Consider the following 16,676-nt stretch of genomic DNA (forward strand, 5'->3'; position numbering starts at 1 on the left):
TGTGACGCGGAATCTATCAGCTATTTGCCCCTAGATTCTTGAGTCATAGAAACTGTAAGATTATAAATGTGTAATAACTTAAGCTCCTAAATTTTGGGATAGTTTGTAACTCAGTGATTGATAACTAATACAGATCCTTCACTGCAGATAGTTTGGGAAGCAATAATTTAGAGTGTTCTTGGCCAATAAAAAGATTTTCAGGGCTTAAATATGAATTGACAAATTCCTATTAAGCATGGCTCTGTGTTGGAAAATAAGAAGAGTAGTTATGCCATTGATAACAAAATAGATGATCTACTGATGCCTCTTCCTGTTCTAAGATTGAAGTATCCAGAATCCAAGCACTGATATCCCCCATTACGTCAGAAATGAGTTAAGTAGCAAGAGCTATTTATAATAAATGTCATGGCCTTTTCCTGTATTTTAACTGATAACACATTATTTTAAGAATTCTCGGTAGATTTTAGTAGGAGTGGGTGTGACAATGTGCATATGTATAGAAAAGAATATTTTTGTTTTAACTCTAAATGCAAAGATTATTTTTAGGTCCCATCCATACACGCACCTGAAGTAATGGTATTCTGCTTCCTGAATGCCTTTCTGAAAATGCTGCCTGCCTTTATTGACTCAAATGTTGTCAAGTGTGTTACACACAAATTTTTCCTAACCAAGGTAAGACTCTTTTTCCTAAATAACTTATTTTTTGGGTAGATCACTTTCTTCCAAATATATTTGATAAACCAGTGAGCATTGATGGGATATGACACAATAGAAATGAGTAATTTTAACTTACAGTGTAAAAGTGAATCAAGAACAAAAATCTGAGTTTTATTTAGAGTGTGTCATAAGATACAAAGAAGATTTGTAGCTTTCTTTGATGTGCTCACATGAAATGCCTGTAGTCAAACGGCTATTTTTAAACTTGAGAAGAAATTCAGGACAAAAGGAACATTTTAAATATAAAAGGGAATTCAGGGAGATCACAAAGAAGTGAAATCACTATTACAAAAGTTCAAAGACACATTGTTCTTCAAATATCAAGAAGCTGACTTAAATACCAATTCTGACCCTTCTTCAGGGGATACTTTCTAAGGTTTAAGGAAGTTACAGACATGAGGCCATTCTTTTGCCCCCTTTTCAGAAACTCTTGGTTTTGGATCACTATTATGTTTAGCTTCCTTAAGACTAATTCTCCTGTTGTGCTAGACATTTTGAACTCAGCGAGATCTCAACTGCAATGTAATTGGTATGCTGTGTCAGGCATCAGGTCAGCTGACCACCAGAGACCAGGAAGAGGACTCCGATGTGGCAATCTCCTGTCTGGGCAAAGTGAGTATTGCATATCAGGAATTTGCTCCCACATGGGTGGGAAGCTAGAAAATTTTTTTAAACATAGGTAGGATGTCAGGCTATTGCCAGATGTAAAGGACAGTCCTAAAAGCCATCCAGAAGGTCTTATGGATAGATCTCAACGGGAACAGGCCATGGAGGCTGAACTAGAGAGGAGAAGTCTATTGTCAAATGTTAGAGAAAAAGCTCTAATAAGCAAGAATGGCAACTTTTACAGAGTACCAGCTCTGCAAGGCGGTTTCAATATGTTAGCATATTTCCTTCTCACGGCAATTTTGGAATATGGGTTTTATATCCATTATCCACATGTGGAAACAGACTCAGAGAGATGAAGTAGTTAGACCTGTGATGGAGTCAGCATTCAAATCCATGACTGTCTCATGCCAAATCTTCTTTCCACTACATTGTTTTTTTTTGTTTTTTGTTTTTTTCCTTAGTGAGCTCAACATAACCAATGATTAAAAATTAAAAAAAAAAAAATCAGGAATTTCTTTTATAATGGATCTTAAGGGAACCCGGTACAAATCCTTTATTTAATAAGTTAAAAAAAGAGAAAGAGAAAGAAAGTTCACATTAGTACAAGCTATGATTCTGAATTATAAACTTCAGATACTCTGTGTTGGTCACATAAATATCGCATCTTCAGAAATCACAAAGAATCTGTTTCTGTGCCAAAGGAAAAAAAAAAAAGGAAAGAAACCTGCGCATTAGAGAAATGTATTTATTTCAGTACAGCTTTTAATTTTCTTTTGATAATGATTTTAAGAAAAAACTCATTTCTTTTTATTTTTCAGTTTTATTGAGGTATAATTGACAAATAAAAATTGTATATATTTAAGGTATATAACGTGATGTTTTAATATACATTCATGCACTGCAGAACAATCTTTTAGTCAACAACAGACTGCATATTCAATGGTGGGCTCATAAGATTACAATGGAGCTGAAAATTTCCTATTGTCTAGTGGGCATGGCATCATAGTGCAATGTGATACTCACCTGTTTGTGTTGATGCTGATATAAACAAACTTGAGGCATTGCCAGTCATGTAAAAGTATATCACACACAATAACATACAGTATATTATAATAATAAATGACTATTATTGGTTTATGTATTTGCTGCAGGGGCGGGGTCCTCAGGCAGAACCCCTGCTAGGGCAATGCAGAAGGGAAATGTGGGGTCAGAGCCCCCACACAAAGTTCCTACTAGGCCACTGCCTAGTGGAGCCATGAGAAAAGGACCACAGTCCTCCAGACCTCAAAATGTTAGATCCACCGCCAGCTTGGATTGTGTGCCTGGAAAAGCTCCAGACACTCAATGCCAGCCCATGAAAGCAGCTGAAATGGGCGCTGTACCCTGCAAAACCACAGGGATGGAGCTGTCCAATACCGTGGAAACCCACCTCTTGCATCAGCGTGACCTGGATGTGACACATGGAGTCAAAGGAGATCACTTTAGAACTTTAAAGTTTAATGACTGGTCTATTGGATTTTGGAATTGTGTGGGGCCTGTAACCCCTTTGTTTTGGCCAATTTCTCCCATTTGGAAATGGTGTATTTACTCAATGCTTGTACCCCCATTGTATCTAGGAAGTAACTAAATTGCTTTTGCTTTTACGGGCTCATAGGCAAAAGGGACTTGCCTTGTCTCAGATGAGACTTGGGACTTGGACTTGAGTTAAAGCTAAAATGAGTTAAGACTTTAGGGGACTGTTGGGAGGGAAGGCATGATTGGTTTTGAAATATGAGGACATGAGATTTGGGAAGGCCAGGGACAGAATGATATGTTTTGGCTGTATCTCTACCCAAATCTCATCTTGAACTGTAGTTCCCATAATCCCCATGTGTCATGGGAGGGGACCTTCTGATAAGTAATTGAATCATGAGGGGCGGGCTTCTCCTGTACTGTTCTCATGATAGTGAATCAGTCTCACGAGATCTGATGGTTTTATAAAGGGAAGTTCCCCTGCACACGCTGTGTTTTCTGCCACCATGTAAGACGTGTCTTTACTCCTCCTTCACCTTCTGCCATGATTGTGAGGCCTCCCCAGCTATGGGGACCTGTGAGTCCATTAAACCTCTTTTGCCTTATAAATTACCCAGTCTCAGGCACTTCTCCATAGCAGTATGAAAATGGACTAATACTCTAACCAAACATTTTTTTCAGAACATATCCCCATCATTAAGCTATTTATGATTGTATATAAGTTGTGAAGTGATTCGTACAATCAAGTTAATTAGCATATTCATCACCGCACATAGTTACTTTTTTGGGAGGAGAGTATGGTAAGAGATCTACCTTCAAAAATAAGAAAAATCTGTTAACTAAAACTTATTTGTACTCACATATTCAGGCTGTTTTAATTATCCAATAATTTTCTGTTTGTTTTCAGAAAAGTCATTTCCCAAAACATTGCTTAGGTTAATATTGAAAATTAGTTTAAATTTGTAGAGAAAGGCAGTTCAAAAGTATGCTATCCTTCCATTAATTCATTCGTCCAAAAACATGTATTAAATACATTCTATGTGCCAGTGAATAGGAGCTCAAGGTCCTACAAAGTTTATCAAATGAAAAAACAGTAACAAATATTTATACAGAATATAATGCTATAGAGAAATGCCAGCTTTGAAAGTTCACAAGATGAGGTTCCCTAAGACTAATTTGAGGTTCAGAACTGGGGAAAACCAACTTATTCTGGAAAGATCTTACAGAGGAGGTACTTTAGGCAACCAGGCTGGAAATATTATTCCTCCTAATGGCTAACACATATAAAACACTAACTTTACTGTTGTGCTTTAAATCATTCCAAATCAAGTTGTAACTCAGGAGAATAAAATTATCTTTCAAAACAAACTTTTGTGATGCTTTTTTGTCTTTGTTACTACTCTGTCTTTTACATTTAAAGAAACCATAACAACCACACCTGCATCTCTCACTGTTGTCCATGAAGTGGAGATTAGTGAAGTCTGGTGATGTTTTACTGTTTACTTTAAAGTCACCAACATAATCATACTTTTCATTCTAAAAGAAATGCAAATGATTTTTTTTTTTTTTTTTCCTCTCACCAGGCTGGAGTGCAGTGGCACGATCTTGGCTCACTGCAACCTCCGCCTCCCGGGTTCAAGCGATTCTCCTGCCTCAGCCTCCCAAGTAGCTGGGACTACAGGTGCACACCACCACGCCCAGCTAATTTTGCATTTTTAATAGAGACAGGGTTTCACCATGTTGGTCAGGGTGGTCTTGATCTCTTGACCTTGTGATCCATCCACCTCAACTTCCCAAAGTGCTGGAATTACAGACGTGAGCCACCATGCCTCACCAAACGATCATATTTTTAAAGGCAGGTAGAGATTCGTGTTTTGTTTTTTGCTTATCAGTTACCAAACTTTATGTATCATTCAAAAATTAAGATCTATAACCACCTAGATATATTGCTGTTCTATAAATAAAAATTTCTGCTGTCCTTGCAAACTTTAATTTGAACTCTAATAATTTATCTCAAATTAGTTAACTCTAATAAACTACTAATTTCTTCCTTCATATAGTGGATTAAGGAAAAATAAGTCTATGAAACATGCATGTTGTAACAAACCATTTCAAGTATTAGAAAAAATATTATCTTTTGATTCCCACTTGCAATCCAACCTATTAGAAAAATGTAACAGTATAAAAGATAAGTGTGCATCCTTCCCTGCCATTCATTTGATTATAAAAATTTTAGTATTTATAGGTAATATAGTATCTTAAAAAATAAGATACTATAGATATATACCATACATTCTTAGTGGGGGTGATATTGCCCCCAAGTGTTGAAAACTGGTTCTTGGAGGGATGTATCTTAGGTATTATAATGGTTTGTGACACTCTAAAGGACTATAGGACACAAACAGACACACAGTAAAACTGTGGTATTAAAATATAATGAGAAGGAGGTGATAAGGAATAAAAATGTCTAAAAAAGCTCCTTGGGGGCAATAACAAAAAAAAAGATTGTGAATACACATATATGTGTAAGTGTATATACACATACCTTTATGTACACTATTTTTTCTTTTTAACAAAAACAGAATATATGATACAGTATATTCTGTCTCTTGCTTTTATTATTATTCAACGTGCTATGTCACATGTAAATCATAGTTGCATGCAAATCATTTCAGAGGTAAGGTAGGTAACATCAACAAGACAAACAGCGTTTGGGGAAGAGTGTGGACCGTGGCAAAAATGTGAGCTCATGCTTCTTTATAAGGAACATCAACTCCTGTACATCAGCTCCAGCTGATGGTTGCTATGTGGGAATTTAGGCCCACTCTTACCTTATTCTCTAATTTTTCAAGCAATGGAAGTCTAAATTTTTATGTATAATCTGAATTTTGAATGTTGACAATAATTTTCCCATGAGGGTCAACATTATGTGGGTGAAGCAAAACAGGTCTGGACTAGCACACAATGCTGGCTTCCCTTTGGACTTGTTAGGTAGAAGTTCAACTCAGGGTTTTTCAATGAAATGTTGACAGACTAACTGCAACACAACTTATGTGATTTGCTCAAGCCTACGGAATCAGAAACACTGTGAATCTCACCCAGGGATGTCACTTTGTAATAAGGAGTGTCTTACATAATCTCAAATTTGAGAACCAACTATATAGCATACTTTTCAACAGGTATATAACGATAATTGAATTCCGAAGTACAGGAGTATCATACTTTGTCAAATCAATTTCCTTGTAAGTGGATATTGAAGTTGCTGCCAGATTTTTTCCTTGGTACCTAATATTGCAATAAATGTCTTTATGCACCATTGTTTTTATTTTTGTAGGATAAATTTCCCAAACGAGGATTATTGCATATAATGTTAGGGTCTAATAGATGTTCATTTTAGAGTGTAGTAGACATTGTAAACTTACTTTAAAAAGGTTTCAAAAAGTCACATTCCAATCAGCAATATACATGAGTGCCCTTATCCTAGGATCCAACTCTAAGTATAATAGAAACTTCCTTCCAACTTGATGAGTTAAAAACATTCTTTAAGTCCAGGCATGGTGGCTCACGCCTGTAATCCCAGCGCTTTGGGAGGCTGAGGTGGGTGGATCACAAGGTCAGTAGTTCAAGACCAGCCTGGCCAATATGGTGCAACTCCATCTCTAGTAAAGATACAAAAATTAGCTGGGCATGGTGCCAGGCACCTGTAGTCCCAGCTACTAGGGAGGCTAAGGCAGGAGAATCGCTTGAACCCAGGAGGTAGAGGTTGCAGTGAGCCGAGACTGTGCCACTGCACTTCAGCCTGGGCGACAGAGCGAGATTCTGTCTCTAAATAAATAAATAAATAAATAATAAAAATAAAAACATTTTTTAAGTGTACAGTATAATGTACTGATTTGGGGGGCAGTTAAAAGTTTTTTTTTTTTTTTTTCACATTTATAAGTTGTTTGCAATTCCTCTTCTTGAGGGAGTTTACAGACACTCACCAGCTGAAAATGGCAGTTTTGAAGTATTGAGAGTGAGAGAGGGTACATCTACATAGTATCAGTTTCCTTGATACCCTTACCTTCTTCCTAGGCTCCACCCTCCTCCCAAATTTCTGTTACTCCTCCCATACAGTGTTCATAAAGCCACTGATTATCTTTCACCCTCCTGTGAGGACTCCATGTTTTCCTTTGGAATTATTTTCACTTGTTCATTTTCTTGGCCAATTTTGCTGTTTAATTTTATATCGTTTTCTTATCTATTTTATATAACTCTGTGCAAACTAGATCTCTAACAATTTGCCTTACATACTGTTTTAATAAAACAAATTTTAAAAGTTACCGTTTTACTTAATACTCTACTCAATTTTGAGCAAACTTCATTTGATTTTAATCATAGCAACCATTTAAAAAAAGCAGCGCCATTTTAGCTTGTTTCCTTTCTGTAACTGCTTTTAGAAATTCACTTTCTTTAACAACATGCATTTTCAGCATAATGCCATAGTAAGTTAACTGTAGAGAAGTCACTAATGAATATTATTTTACTTTATTAAATAACAGCAAGGGAACTATAAACATGTAAATCATTTTACATGCAACCTAAAAACTTTCCAAACTCAAAAATGGACTTTTTTTGGAGGGAGGTAGCTTTCTCTCAAGAACTCTTATTTCAAAATCCAAATGGGATTTCAAAATACAAGTAAATAAGTAAATAAATGTCAAAGCCTCTTGGCCTCTGCTCTGCCATTCTATGCCTGAAATCCTGCCAAAATGAAATTTTCCATTCAAAAGGACTGGCATTTACTAAACTGATTTTTTAAAGACATTCTCAAAAAGTAGTGGAAACTTTGTCCAGCTTTTTATGTTCCTGTCTTGTAGACGGAACAGCTGCCTCTGCAGATATTTTCCAAGATCTTACATTTTCTGAAAAACATATTCTCAGTGCTTCCACTGTCTTCAGCAACTGGGTCTATTGGTTTTTCCCAGTGCCAAGCATAGAAGATAAACAACTGCCAAACTAGAAGCTAGTGTCTCACTGAGTATCAAGGCACAGAAAGGACAGAAGAGATAGTGTTTCATTAAGTATCAATGCAGAGAAAGGACAGAAGAGAAAGTGGGAGAAAGAAAAGAGCGTGGTTCAATCGTTCACAGGCAAGAGGGACACATTTATCTCAAAATTTTAGGCTGTTTCAACAAAACCGAGCTGTAGTGAGACTAGCTGCTTATTCACATGAGAACATCATTTTTAGTTACTATGAAGATCAGAGTTAAAAGATATGAGTTCGTTTAAAGAACTCAAAAGGGAAAATATGAAGCCACCGCAATAGTAAAATCTGAGGCTTACAGCGCAGCGCCTGAGAGTGCCAGTCCACTAAAGGGAGGGAGAAGGGGCACAGAGTTTATGGGGGCCTGGGAAGGAGTGAGAAGACTTTGGAAATGGAAACTAAAACTATCCGCCAGCGAAAATCATCAATATTCCTAAAAATATATAGTAGTAATAATAATAAATAAAAGCTTTAATAAACTAACAAGACACTGTGGGATTAAAAAAAAAAGGTAGAAATGAAAATTACAGAATGTTAAGTGAAAAAACTGAAATCCATCTACAGTCGAACAGTTTGCACTTTTAAAAGCAAGGACTTGAAGCAGCAAGCAAAAGTTCCCAGTCCTTAAGACTTTCTCCCCACTCTCAATTCTTTCTTTCCTCTAGTGCAAAAGCTGCCTTAAGCAGTGCACGCCGGAATGATCCCCACGTGAGCCTTTCTTTAATTTCGGTCTTAATTTTTTTCTCTCTTGTTATTACTCCCAGACCCCAACCTCCTTTTCCTCATCTAGTATCTGTTTCGGGGACGGGACAAAGAGAAGTCAGCGAGCTGAAAAAAGTTTTGTGATTTGGGCGACTTGGGCCTTTGTTGTGTCATTTCCCCCTACCCCTCCACGCCCCCAACCACGTGACCAAGAAGGGCCGGAATTTTGTGAATGGAGACGAAAGGTGGCTGTTGGGGTGGGCGGGACTCCGCCTCCTTCCCTAAAGCGGCCAATCTCCTAGCGGAGCGCTGAGGGGTCAGCAATAAACAACAATGGGCTGGGGATTTACGGCTCGTTATTGGCTGCAGGAAGAACCTCGCAGGGACCTAACCCGAAGCCCCGCCCCCTCGCGGTTACCCTGGATACCCGTCAGGCTCCGGCTGCAGAGAAGGTCTTTGGAAACTGTTGCTCAGATTACAGGCGCTGGGTTTTTCCTGGAGTGAAGGGTGGTGGAGCACCCTTGTTATTGACCTCCTGCTTGGTTGCACCCTCAGCTAATACCCATGAGCTTCACTGTTCCAGCCTCCCGGCCCAGGATCTTCCTGGAATCTCTCCTTGGCCGGGGTTAAAATGCAGTTCCCGCTCAAAATGCTTATAGGTGCGCGCGTTGTGAACTCTGATTTAGTAGTTTCAGGGAATGTGCGGGGTCTGTCTTTGCTGTCCATAGTTATTGGTTGTTTTCCCAGTAACAAGTGTTGATTTTGTTTGTTTGTTTGCTTGTTTTTTAAATAGGTATTTCTCCTGCATAGGTCCGGGGTTGAGTGCTGTGCACTCTTACACTCCATTTTAATGTGTCTCCATAACGTTCCATTTAAGGAAGGAAACTTTCAAATAGAAATTGAGAACTGCAGCACGTTTCCTAATGGGCGGAACAGCTGCCGGAAACGTCTTCTGGTCACTAGTTCTGGTCACAAATCAATTTCAACAGCATTGAGTCCCTGGTCTTATCACCGCGGCCTCCCGTCCCCTGTTGGGCACTGGCTCCTTAAAGTGACGCTTTACTGTTCTGAGTCCCATACGAGGGGCAGGGCAAGTGGCTTCAGAGATGCAGCCCTCAATTCTTAACGTCCTAGTTATTGTCCTTGAAACCCGAGTCGTCTCACCGCTCGCCCCCAACCCTGGGCTCTGGCTGTTTAAGAGCTGTAGAGGAAGTGAAAACGTCAAGTACAATAAGTGACACCCTCCGCCTCCGTGTATACATAACAAAAGCTCAGGAAACGTGCGGGTTCTAGGATAAACGAGCCACCCCAAGCCCTCCCTCCTACTCCCTACAGCCACAGTGAACTGGAAGTACCTTTTCCCGGTGCACACGTAGGGACAATTTTGACTTACACTTTTTAACCTAGCTTGCTCTGTTGTCCTCCCATCACAACCTCTGCTAATCAGCAGTTCTGCATCTCCTAGGTGTCTTCCTTATAGATTCTTTAGTTTCTGTCCCACGAACGATAGGATCTAATTTTAGTTGAGGATGAGTGTTAAAAAAAAATGTTTTGATAAATCATAATGGTGATGGTGGGTTTTGAAAAACAGGAAAGTAAATTGGTCCAAAAGCTTAGTGGGAATGAGGATCTAAAGAGCGAGGTGGCTCCTAGTCCGGGCAAGAGTAGAGGGGTTGGAGATCCTGTGGGCAGGGCGGCTGAATAAGGAGGTACGGGCTTTGTGGATCGCGCCTCTAAGTGTATAACAGAACCGCACAACAGTGCTTTAAGGGAACCAGCCCAATAGTGGACCTAACACCCCAATAATGGGAACTGGCGACTCGAAACACACGGTTTCAGTATCCCTAGGCGCTTTAACAATAAGCAGCGGGTTACAGAGGAAGTCGAGTCTCTCCGTGGTGCTTCCAGGCTGAGGACTCAGCGCCTGCCGGCCGAGCACCCCCTAGGGCAGAGGGGCGAGGGAGACCCGCGGGAAGGGGCAGCAAGCCGCCTGATTGACAGCCCGAAATCTGATCTTGTGAAAGAGACGCGGAGCCAATGGGAGGCAGCGATCCATCAGTTTGGATTGGAGGCCCCTGGAGGAGAAGTAGAGGAAAAACCACCGAATTGAGCTCTGTCAGAGGCGCTTTCGGCTTCCAAGGGGGAAGTGCTGGGCAATAATTAATGTTTTTATTAAATTTGGAGGGAAGGTTTTGCAGCCTTTCGCCTAGCGTGGCCTTCAGGTGGGTCTTTCCAACAACTTTTTATGTCTCTCCAGATAATTGCATGGTTGTGGGTCGCAAAAACTATCCTGATGAAAGAGGTGTCTCCGTCTCTTTAGTCCCGTTAGGTGCAAAGCAAGTCTCGTTGATCGCCATTGCTAGTTTTGCACACGTTTGCGAATCAGAGCTGCCCGGGGTACACCGACCGCGCAGGGAAACATCGAGAGTGTAAATAAATACATCGCCTCTTGTTCGGATTTTTGCTACTACCGAAAATATGTAAATTGTGAACTCTCTTGGCTCTCTTTGGATCCAGGTGAAGGAGGCGGTGTAGGGAGGGTTATTTTTGTGAATGGGACTGTCTGAGGGTAATTAGCTATGCAAATTCAAGAGCTTCATTCATGATTTTTTTTTAAAGCCTAAAAGCCATCTTATTCCCCTCTAGGTTGATAGAAGTCCAGATCCCGAGGAAATCTCCAGCTAAATGCTCAAAATATAAAATACTGAGCTGAGATTTGCGAAGAGCAGCAGCATGGATGGATTTTATGACCAGCAAGTGCCTTACATGGTCACCAATGTGAGTGATCAGTTTGAAAGTTGCTGTTTATAAACTTGACTCCGACGGGGGTGGGGAGAGGGAGAAAATGAGAAGGGAGGGGGCACGGGGTTGGGATTGCAGATACTTATCTGCTTTGTTGCCACTGTAGGGCGACTCTGCTTCTAGAAGCCCAGTCTTCAAAATGAGCTTACCTTTCAGTGATTTGGATAAGGCATAGTTTTGTTTTTAAGACCCCTTTTTCTGATTAAAGCTCCCAAGATGAGTGGAAGAGGAGATGGAGGGCAGCAGCAGCTGCTGCACTCAAAGTTTTTGGCTGGGTTTGTCTGCCACATTGAAAAGAATGAAGTTGAGACAAATGCTGACACTTTTTGTTTATATGGGGTGTTTTTCTTTCTTTCTCTTTTTTTTTTTTCTCATTTTCTCTCTCTCTTTTTCATTTCTCTACCCTTTTTGCTTTTTTTGTTGGGGGGGGGGGCGTTGGGAGAAGGGGCTGTCCAAAAGAGAATAAAATCCACTGTTTTAATCTAGCATTGAACCAGCCTAAAAACAACTTTAAGTGTAAATGCTTAAGGTTGTTTTGATGCTGAGATACCATGAATATATGACTGATAAATAGTAATGTGCTAGGATCGGCACTGGGAAGCAACTCTCCCTGACTGCTTAACATAAGCTTTCACTGTCAAATAAGTGAGAAAATGAATATTAGAATTGATACTATGGACTTTTATTTTTCTATTCAGAGACAAGATCCATTAGACTTATGTATGCATGTCTCTGTGTGTGTGTGTGTGTGCGCGCGCGTGTGTGTGTGATCTGAGGTTTACATTCTTTTAAAGGATTTTATCTTTCCCTTTGTAGAGTCAGCGTGGGAGAAATTGTAACGAGAAACCAACAAATGTCAGGAAAAGAAAATTCATTAACAGAGATCTGGCTCATGATTCAGAAGGTGAGGTTTGATTTTGGGCTGAATCCCCATTTTTTTACCTACGCTCTCCACCCTGCTAAAAGAAAAGGAGCACTTCAGTCTTATCTTAAAAATAATAAACTTTGAAATTACTGAATATAACTGAGACTTCAACTTGGAACAATTTATATAATGTGGCAGTTTGCATGGGAGACTATTTTATGATCCTATCACAAACTAATGAAAGAAGGAAATAAAATCTTAACATTGACAACCTTCTTTTTAATCATTGTTTTGTGTTTAAATACTTTTGTCCAAATGGCATATAACTCACCCCATTCACTAAGATAACAGTTTAAAAATATCCAATACAGTGGGACAAATTCAGCAGCTATGTACACTGCTTACTTTTTTCTTTCTCCTTTATTACAAGTTAAACAATATTAGTGATTGTTTGGTTTCCCACCCCCTTTACACTAAAACCATCTACTGTTAACAGAATTTTCAAGGGTGATTTTGATGACTAAATTGTGAGGTCATAATACCTTGTTTATTGACCATAAAGTGTTCACTGAATCATACTTAAGGCCTACTTAATAATTATTATACTATTTGGGAAATTAGTTTGCAGATTCTTTTGATGAACTGCTGGTAGGAAGTCAATATATTACAAATTATTTTAGCTATATGAGGACATTCATAATAAACTTAATATACTTAGATTTAATTATTGAAGTTTAGTTGGCAATTTTAATTAGATATACTGGATTCTGAAACTTCCTCAAATCTTCATACTATTTCAATACCTCCCTCATTCCCTAACATGACCATATAGTTTTGAACTTGATGATAACGTGGTGCCAAAGAATTGTCTTTCTGACTTTTACAAACCTATTAATGTAGACATTTTCCTCCAAAAACTTGTATTTGAAGTGGTTTCTTTTAGTTTTGAGGTATTAAAGTTGAAAACATAGTACTTTGACAGTTGTACCATGTGCCGTTATATTTTTTATGTAAGATTTAGAAGATATGAATAAAATGCTTTTCATTCTTTCTAATCTTCCCCCTACTACTATTTTAGCAAGAGTTAAATATATTTAAGAAATATTTCAGTGAATAGACACACATTCACCTCAGTCTTTTCGTGAATTCTGGTATCCTTGAGCTTATTAAGCTGTTTGTTAAAAAGGAAAAAGAAAAGATGATTGACTTTATTCTTTAGTTGACTAAAATAATTTCTTAAAGAGTTGCTTAATAGGCATGAAAAGTAGGCAGTATTATTGAGATATTTAAGTTATGGCTCCTTTTTTATTTTTATGTTGACTGCATCTCTTGAAATTAAATTTTTAATACCAATTTCATGACAAGCATTTCCATTTAATGAAGACTAAAGATTTGCAAATCTTATGTTTATGTCTTTGACTTGTTTTTTAGAACTCTTTCAAGATCTAAGTCAATTACAGGAAACATGGCTTGCAGAAGGTAAGGCAAAAATTGCTTTAAAAGGGGGGAAAAGCAACTCTAGAAGAAGAAAAAAAAGAAGTCCTGAACTTGCTGTCTTAATATTCAGCCCAATTAATTGAGCTCTAAAAGAGCCACCTCATGTGTCATGCATACATTAGAGCCTCTGATGAGTTTGTCTTTGGGGACTCTGGGGCTGTACTACCCAGTGTCATCACAAATTACCAGGAGAAATTGCTTCCAGCTCACAATCACATCTGCTTTTGGCAAGAACTAATGCACCAAGACTTCAAGTTCTAAGCCTCTGTTCAGATTTTAATTGCAATTGATCAGGTTTATATTATTGTACCTCCAGAGACCTCCTAGAGCCAGAACCCGGCTGGCTTGCTGTTTCCTTTAGAGCAGCGCATATCATTATTTGGTGTTCTGGTGGAGGACTTTTCTGATGGCAGAAATTAGTTTCTCTGGGTTCATCAGGACGGGATGCTTCAAGATTTAAGTGCAAGTGTCTTCTTTCCACCTTGTTCACAACACAGAACATTAGGTGTGTATCTAATACTTAGGAAATCTATGGGTTTAAAATAAATGGGAGATATGAGGATTTTTAAACTGTTTTCCATGTGTTACTATTCATGTGATGTTTGTTAAAATTAACCTTTGCTATTTTGTCAGTTTTATTAGGATTTATTTAATAGAGCAAGGGTACATTTAAAGGCATTACTTTTATTTTGGATTATTTTATGATAAAATTTTGTGGTTCTATCTGTTATATATTTTATTGTATGCAACTTTATAGGAAAATGAGATATTGCTTCATAAAGCTTTATACAACTTCGAAAATGCCTAATATTGAGGGACTTTTGTTGGCATTCATAATTTGAAATTTTTCTTTTGGATTTGGCATAAAAATGTGAAATGTTAATTTTATGATGTGTTTTGTGGGAAATACAAAGAGAAAAATTATAGATATGTAAGCATTGAGTATATAGCAGTGTTATTTGTCTGTTCACATTATATGGGAAACATGCAAGTTTTGGAACAGATTTTAAGATGGTTAAAAAGGAGAGAGTGGGTCTCTTTAAATGGAACCCAGGTGTTGCTGTAGCTACTTTGAGGCAGACTGATGTGTTTTATCGGTAGTCTTGAATGCAGTTGATCAAGTTGCTGTTAGCATGTAAAATAAGTTTCTTTGTTTTGCTGATAGTCTAGTTCTCCAAAGAGCTTTTTCAATCTTTATCAGTCTTTAAAGTTAAATAGCTTTCCTAATAGTCCTTTGAAAGGATGATTGTATTTACATTTTAATGAAGGTAAGACTTACTGAAAGTTTTGGCTATATTTAAGGATCATTTTGCTAGTTTCTGTAAATGAAACTTACTGCAATAGATTACTTTTTATTGCAACATAAGTCATATTCAGATATAACTTTTTCATGGAAAATCTGCATGGAGATTCTTGTATTAACTTATGCCTATTAGTTTTGCAAAGTCAAAGGTTGTGAGAACATTACCTTTATGAGAGAATTTATTTGCTTCTCCAGAATAACTTAAAATATCTATTTTAATTGTTCTGGAAGGTTTGTTGGTTCTTAGATGTTTAAATCTCATTGATTCCAAGTCAGTGCACTAGCTGGCAGATTTTGAATGTGCATAGCAACTCTGTTCCTGGAATTTTAAAATGTGGAATCTGTGACAGACTCTTACCATTTTATAATCAGTTTCAGTACGTTTCTTTTTTTTAACTTTTGACTTGTTTTGTGTCTTGTAGCTCAGATAAGTGATTTGAATAATTTATCCAAATTTATCTTTTAAAACTCTGCAGGGAATAGTCTTTCTCCGGGATTATTAACATACCTGTAAATCAAACCTGAAGACTTAGCATTACAAAAAATAAACCTAGAAAATGATCAATGTATTTGGAAGAACATGGACCTTTACTTAGAAAAGAATTGTTATTTCAATTAAGTTCAGGAATTAATCATGAGTGTTTTATATGAATTCCCAGGAGGACTACTATTTACAAACTATGGATAACATTTCATTTCAGAATAATTTAAACATTTTCAAAATAGTTTACATTAATTTATCTAATCATGCTGTAAGCAAAAAGTTGTTAATGTGGTGTTTAAAATCTAATAGTGAGAAAAGAGATCTTTTTAACTTCTTGTTTCTAGACTCCACTTTTTTTTTGTTTTGAGAAATTAAATATATTATTTTACACTGATATTTTAACTTGACTTATCCCACGTCTTGAACAGTATTTAGCTAAGAAGAGATCCTCAAATTACCCTAGTTATTTGTAGTGAGATGTGCCCATTTATGTCTTTCTGGACATCTAGAAATTAAAACATTGCCAAATTGGCAGACTATGAACCGTTTACATATTTCTTTTCATAATGTTCCATAGCCAAGAAAGTGACCATGGAATTTTAAGACATCTTGACCCCTTTAAAAAAGATCATTGGCAATTTATCAAGTTTCTCCCATGAGTTAGAATTCCACTGGGAAGTTAAACAGGTCTAAAAACCTTATTAGACATGAGAGTCAAGTTAGTTGTCATATGTCATATGATAATTGTGTTTTTGAAAAATTATAAAAGTCCTCAAATATTTGTTAAATGATATCTTAGCATGTTTAGTTTGTTTTTTCTGTAAGACTGTTCATAAATTTTACACCAAATGCAACATATGGATTAGTCATGGGTAAATTATTATGGATTATAATTTTTTTTTTTTATTCGTAAGGGGAAATTGGAATAGATAAGGCAGGACTGTTTAAGGGTGGGGATGGAACCAGTATTTTCAATTCAGTAAAGTCCTCTGTAAAAATATACTTGCATTCTACTAGGAAAGTTAATTCCCATACAGAGATTTAAATATGTTGGTGGAGAATACAACTTTACATTAATATCATTTCCCAAGAACTAACACTGCAATTTAGAGATTTTTTAACATCTAAACACAGTTTAAAATAATTATCTTATTCTGAA

At 37.5% G+C, this 16,676-nt stretch overlaps 1 protein-coding gene across 5 annotated transcripts in view; it reads left to right on the plus strand.

Moving 5' to 3' along the window:
* Positions 1–9,956: 9,956 nt before the first annotated feature.
* Positions 9,957–16,676, plus strand: part of ETV1 (ETS variant 1) — a 100,322-nt gene continuing 93,602 nt past the window's right edge. For 2 of the 5 annotated variants that reach the window (XM_025379506.1, XM_025379507.1), the window contains exons 1-4: positions 9,957–10,788; positions 11,213–11,344; positions 12,185–12,272; positions 13,665–13,712. In XM_025379506.1, the coding sequence (XP_025235291.1) occupies positions 11,300–11,344; positions 12,185–12,272; positions 13,665–13,712 (181 nt within the window). In that variant the 5' untranslated portion in view covers positions 9,957–10,788; positions 11,213–11,299. Of the gene's footprint in view, positions 10,789–11,212; positions 11,345–12,184; positions 12,273–13,664; positions 13,713–13,836; positions 14,236–16,676 lie in introns of those variants that run through there. The other 3 variants (XM_025379508.1, XM_025379510.1, XM_025379509.1) reach the window with 3 other exon arrangements.

Source organism: Theropithecus gelada, chromosome 3 (assembly GCF_003255815.1).
Source record: "Theropithecus gelada isolate Dixy chromosome 3, Tgel_1.0, whole genome shotgun sequence".
In the NCBI taxonomy this organism is placed as follows: Eukaryota; Metazoa; Chordata; class Mammalia; order Primates; family Cercopithecidae; genus Theropithecus; species Theropithecus gelada.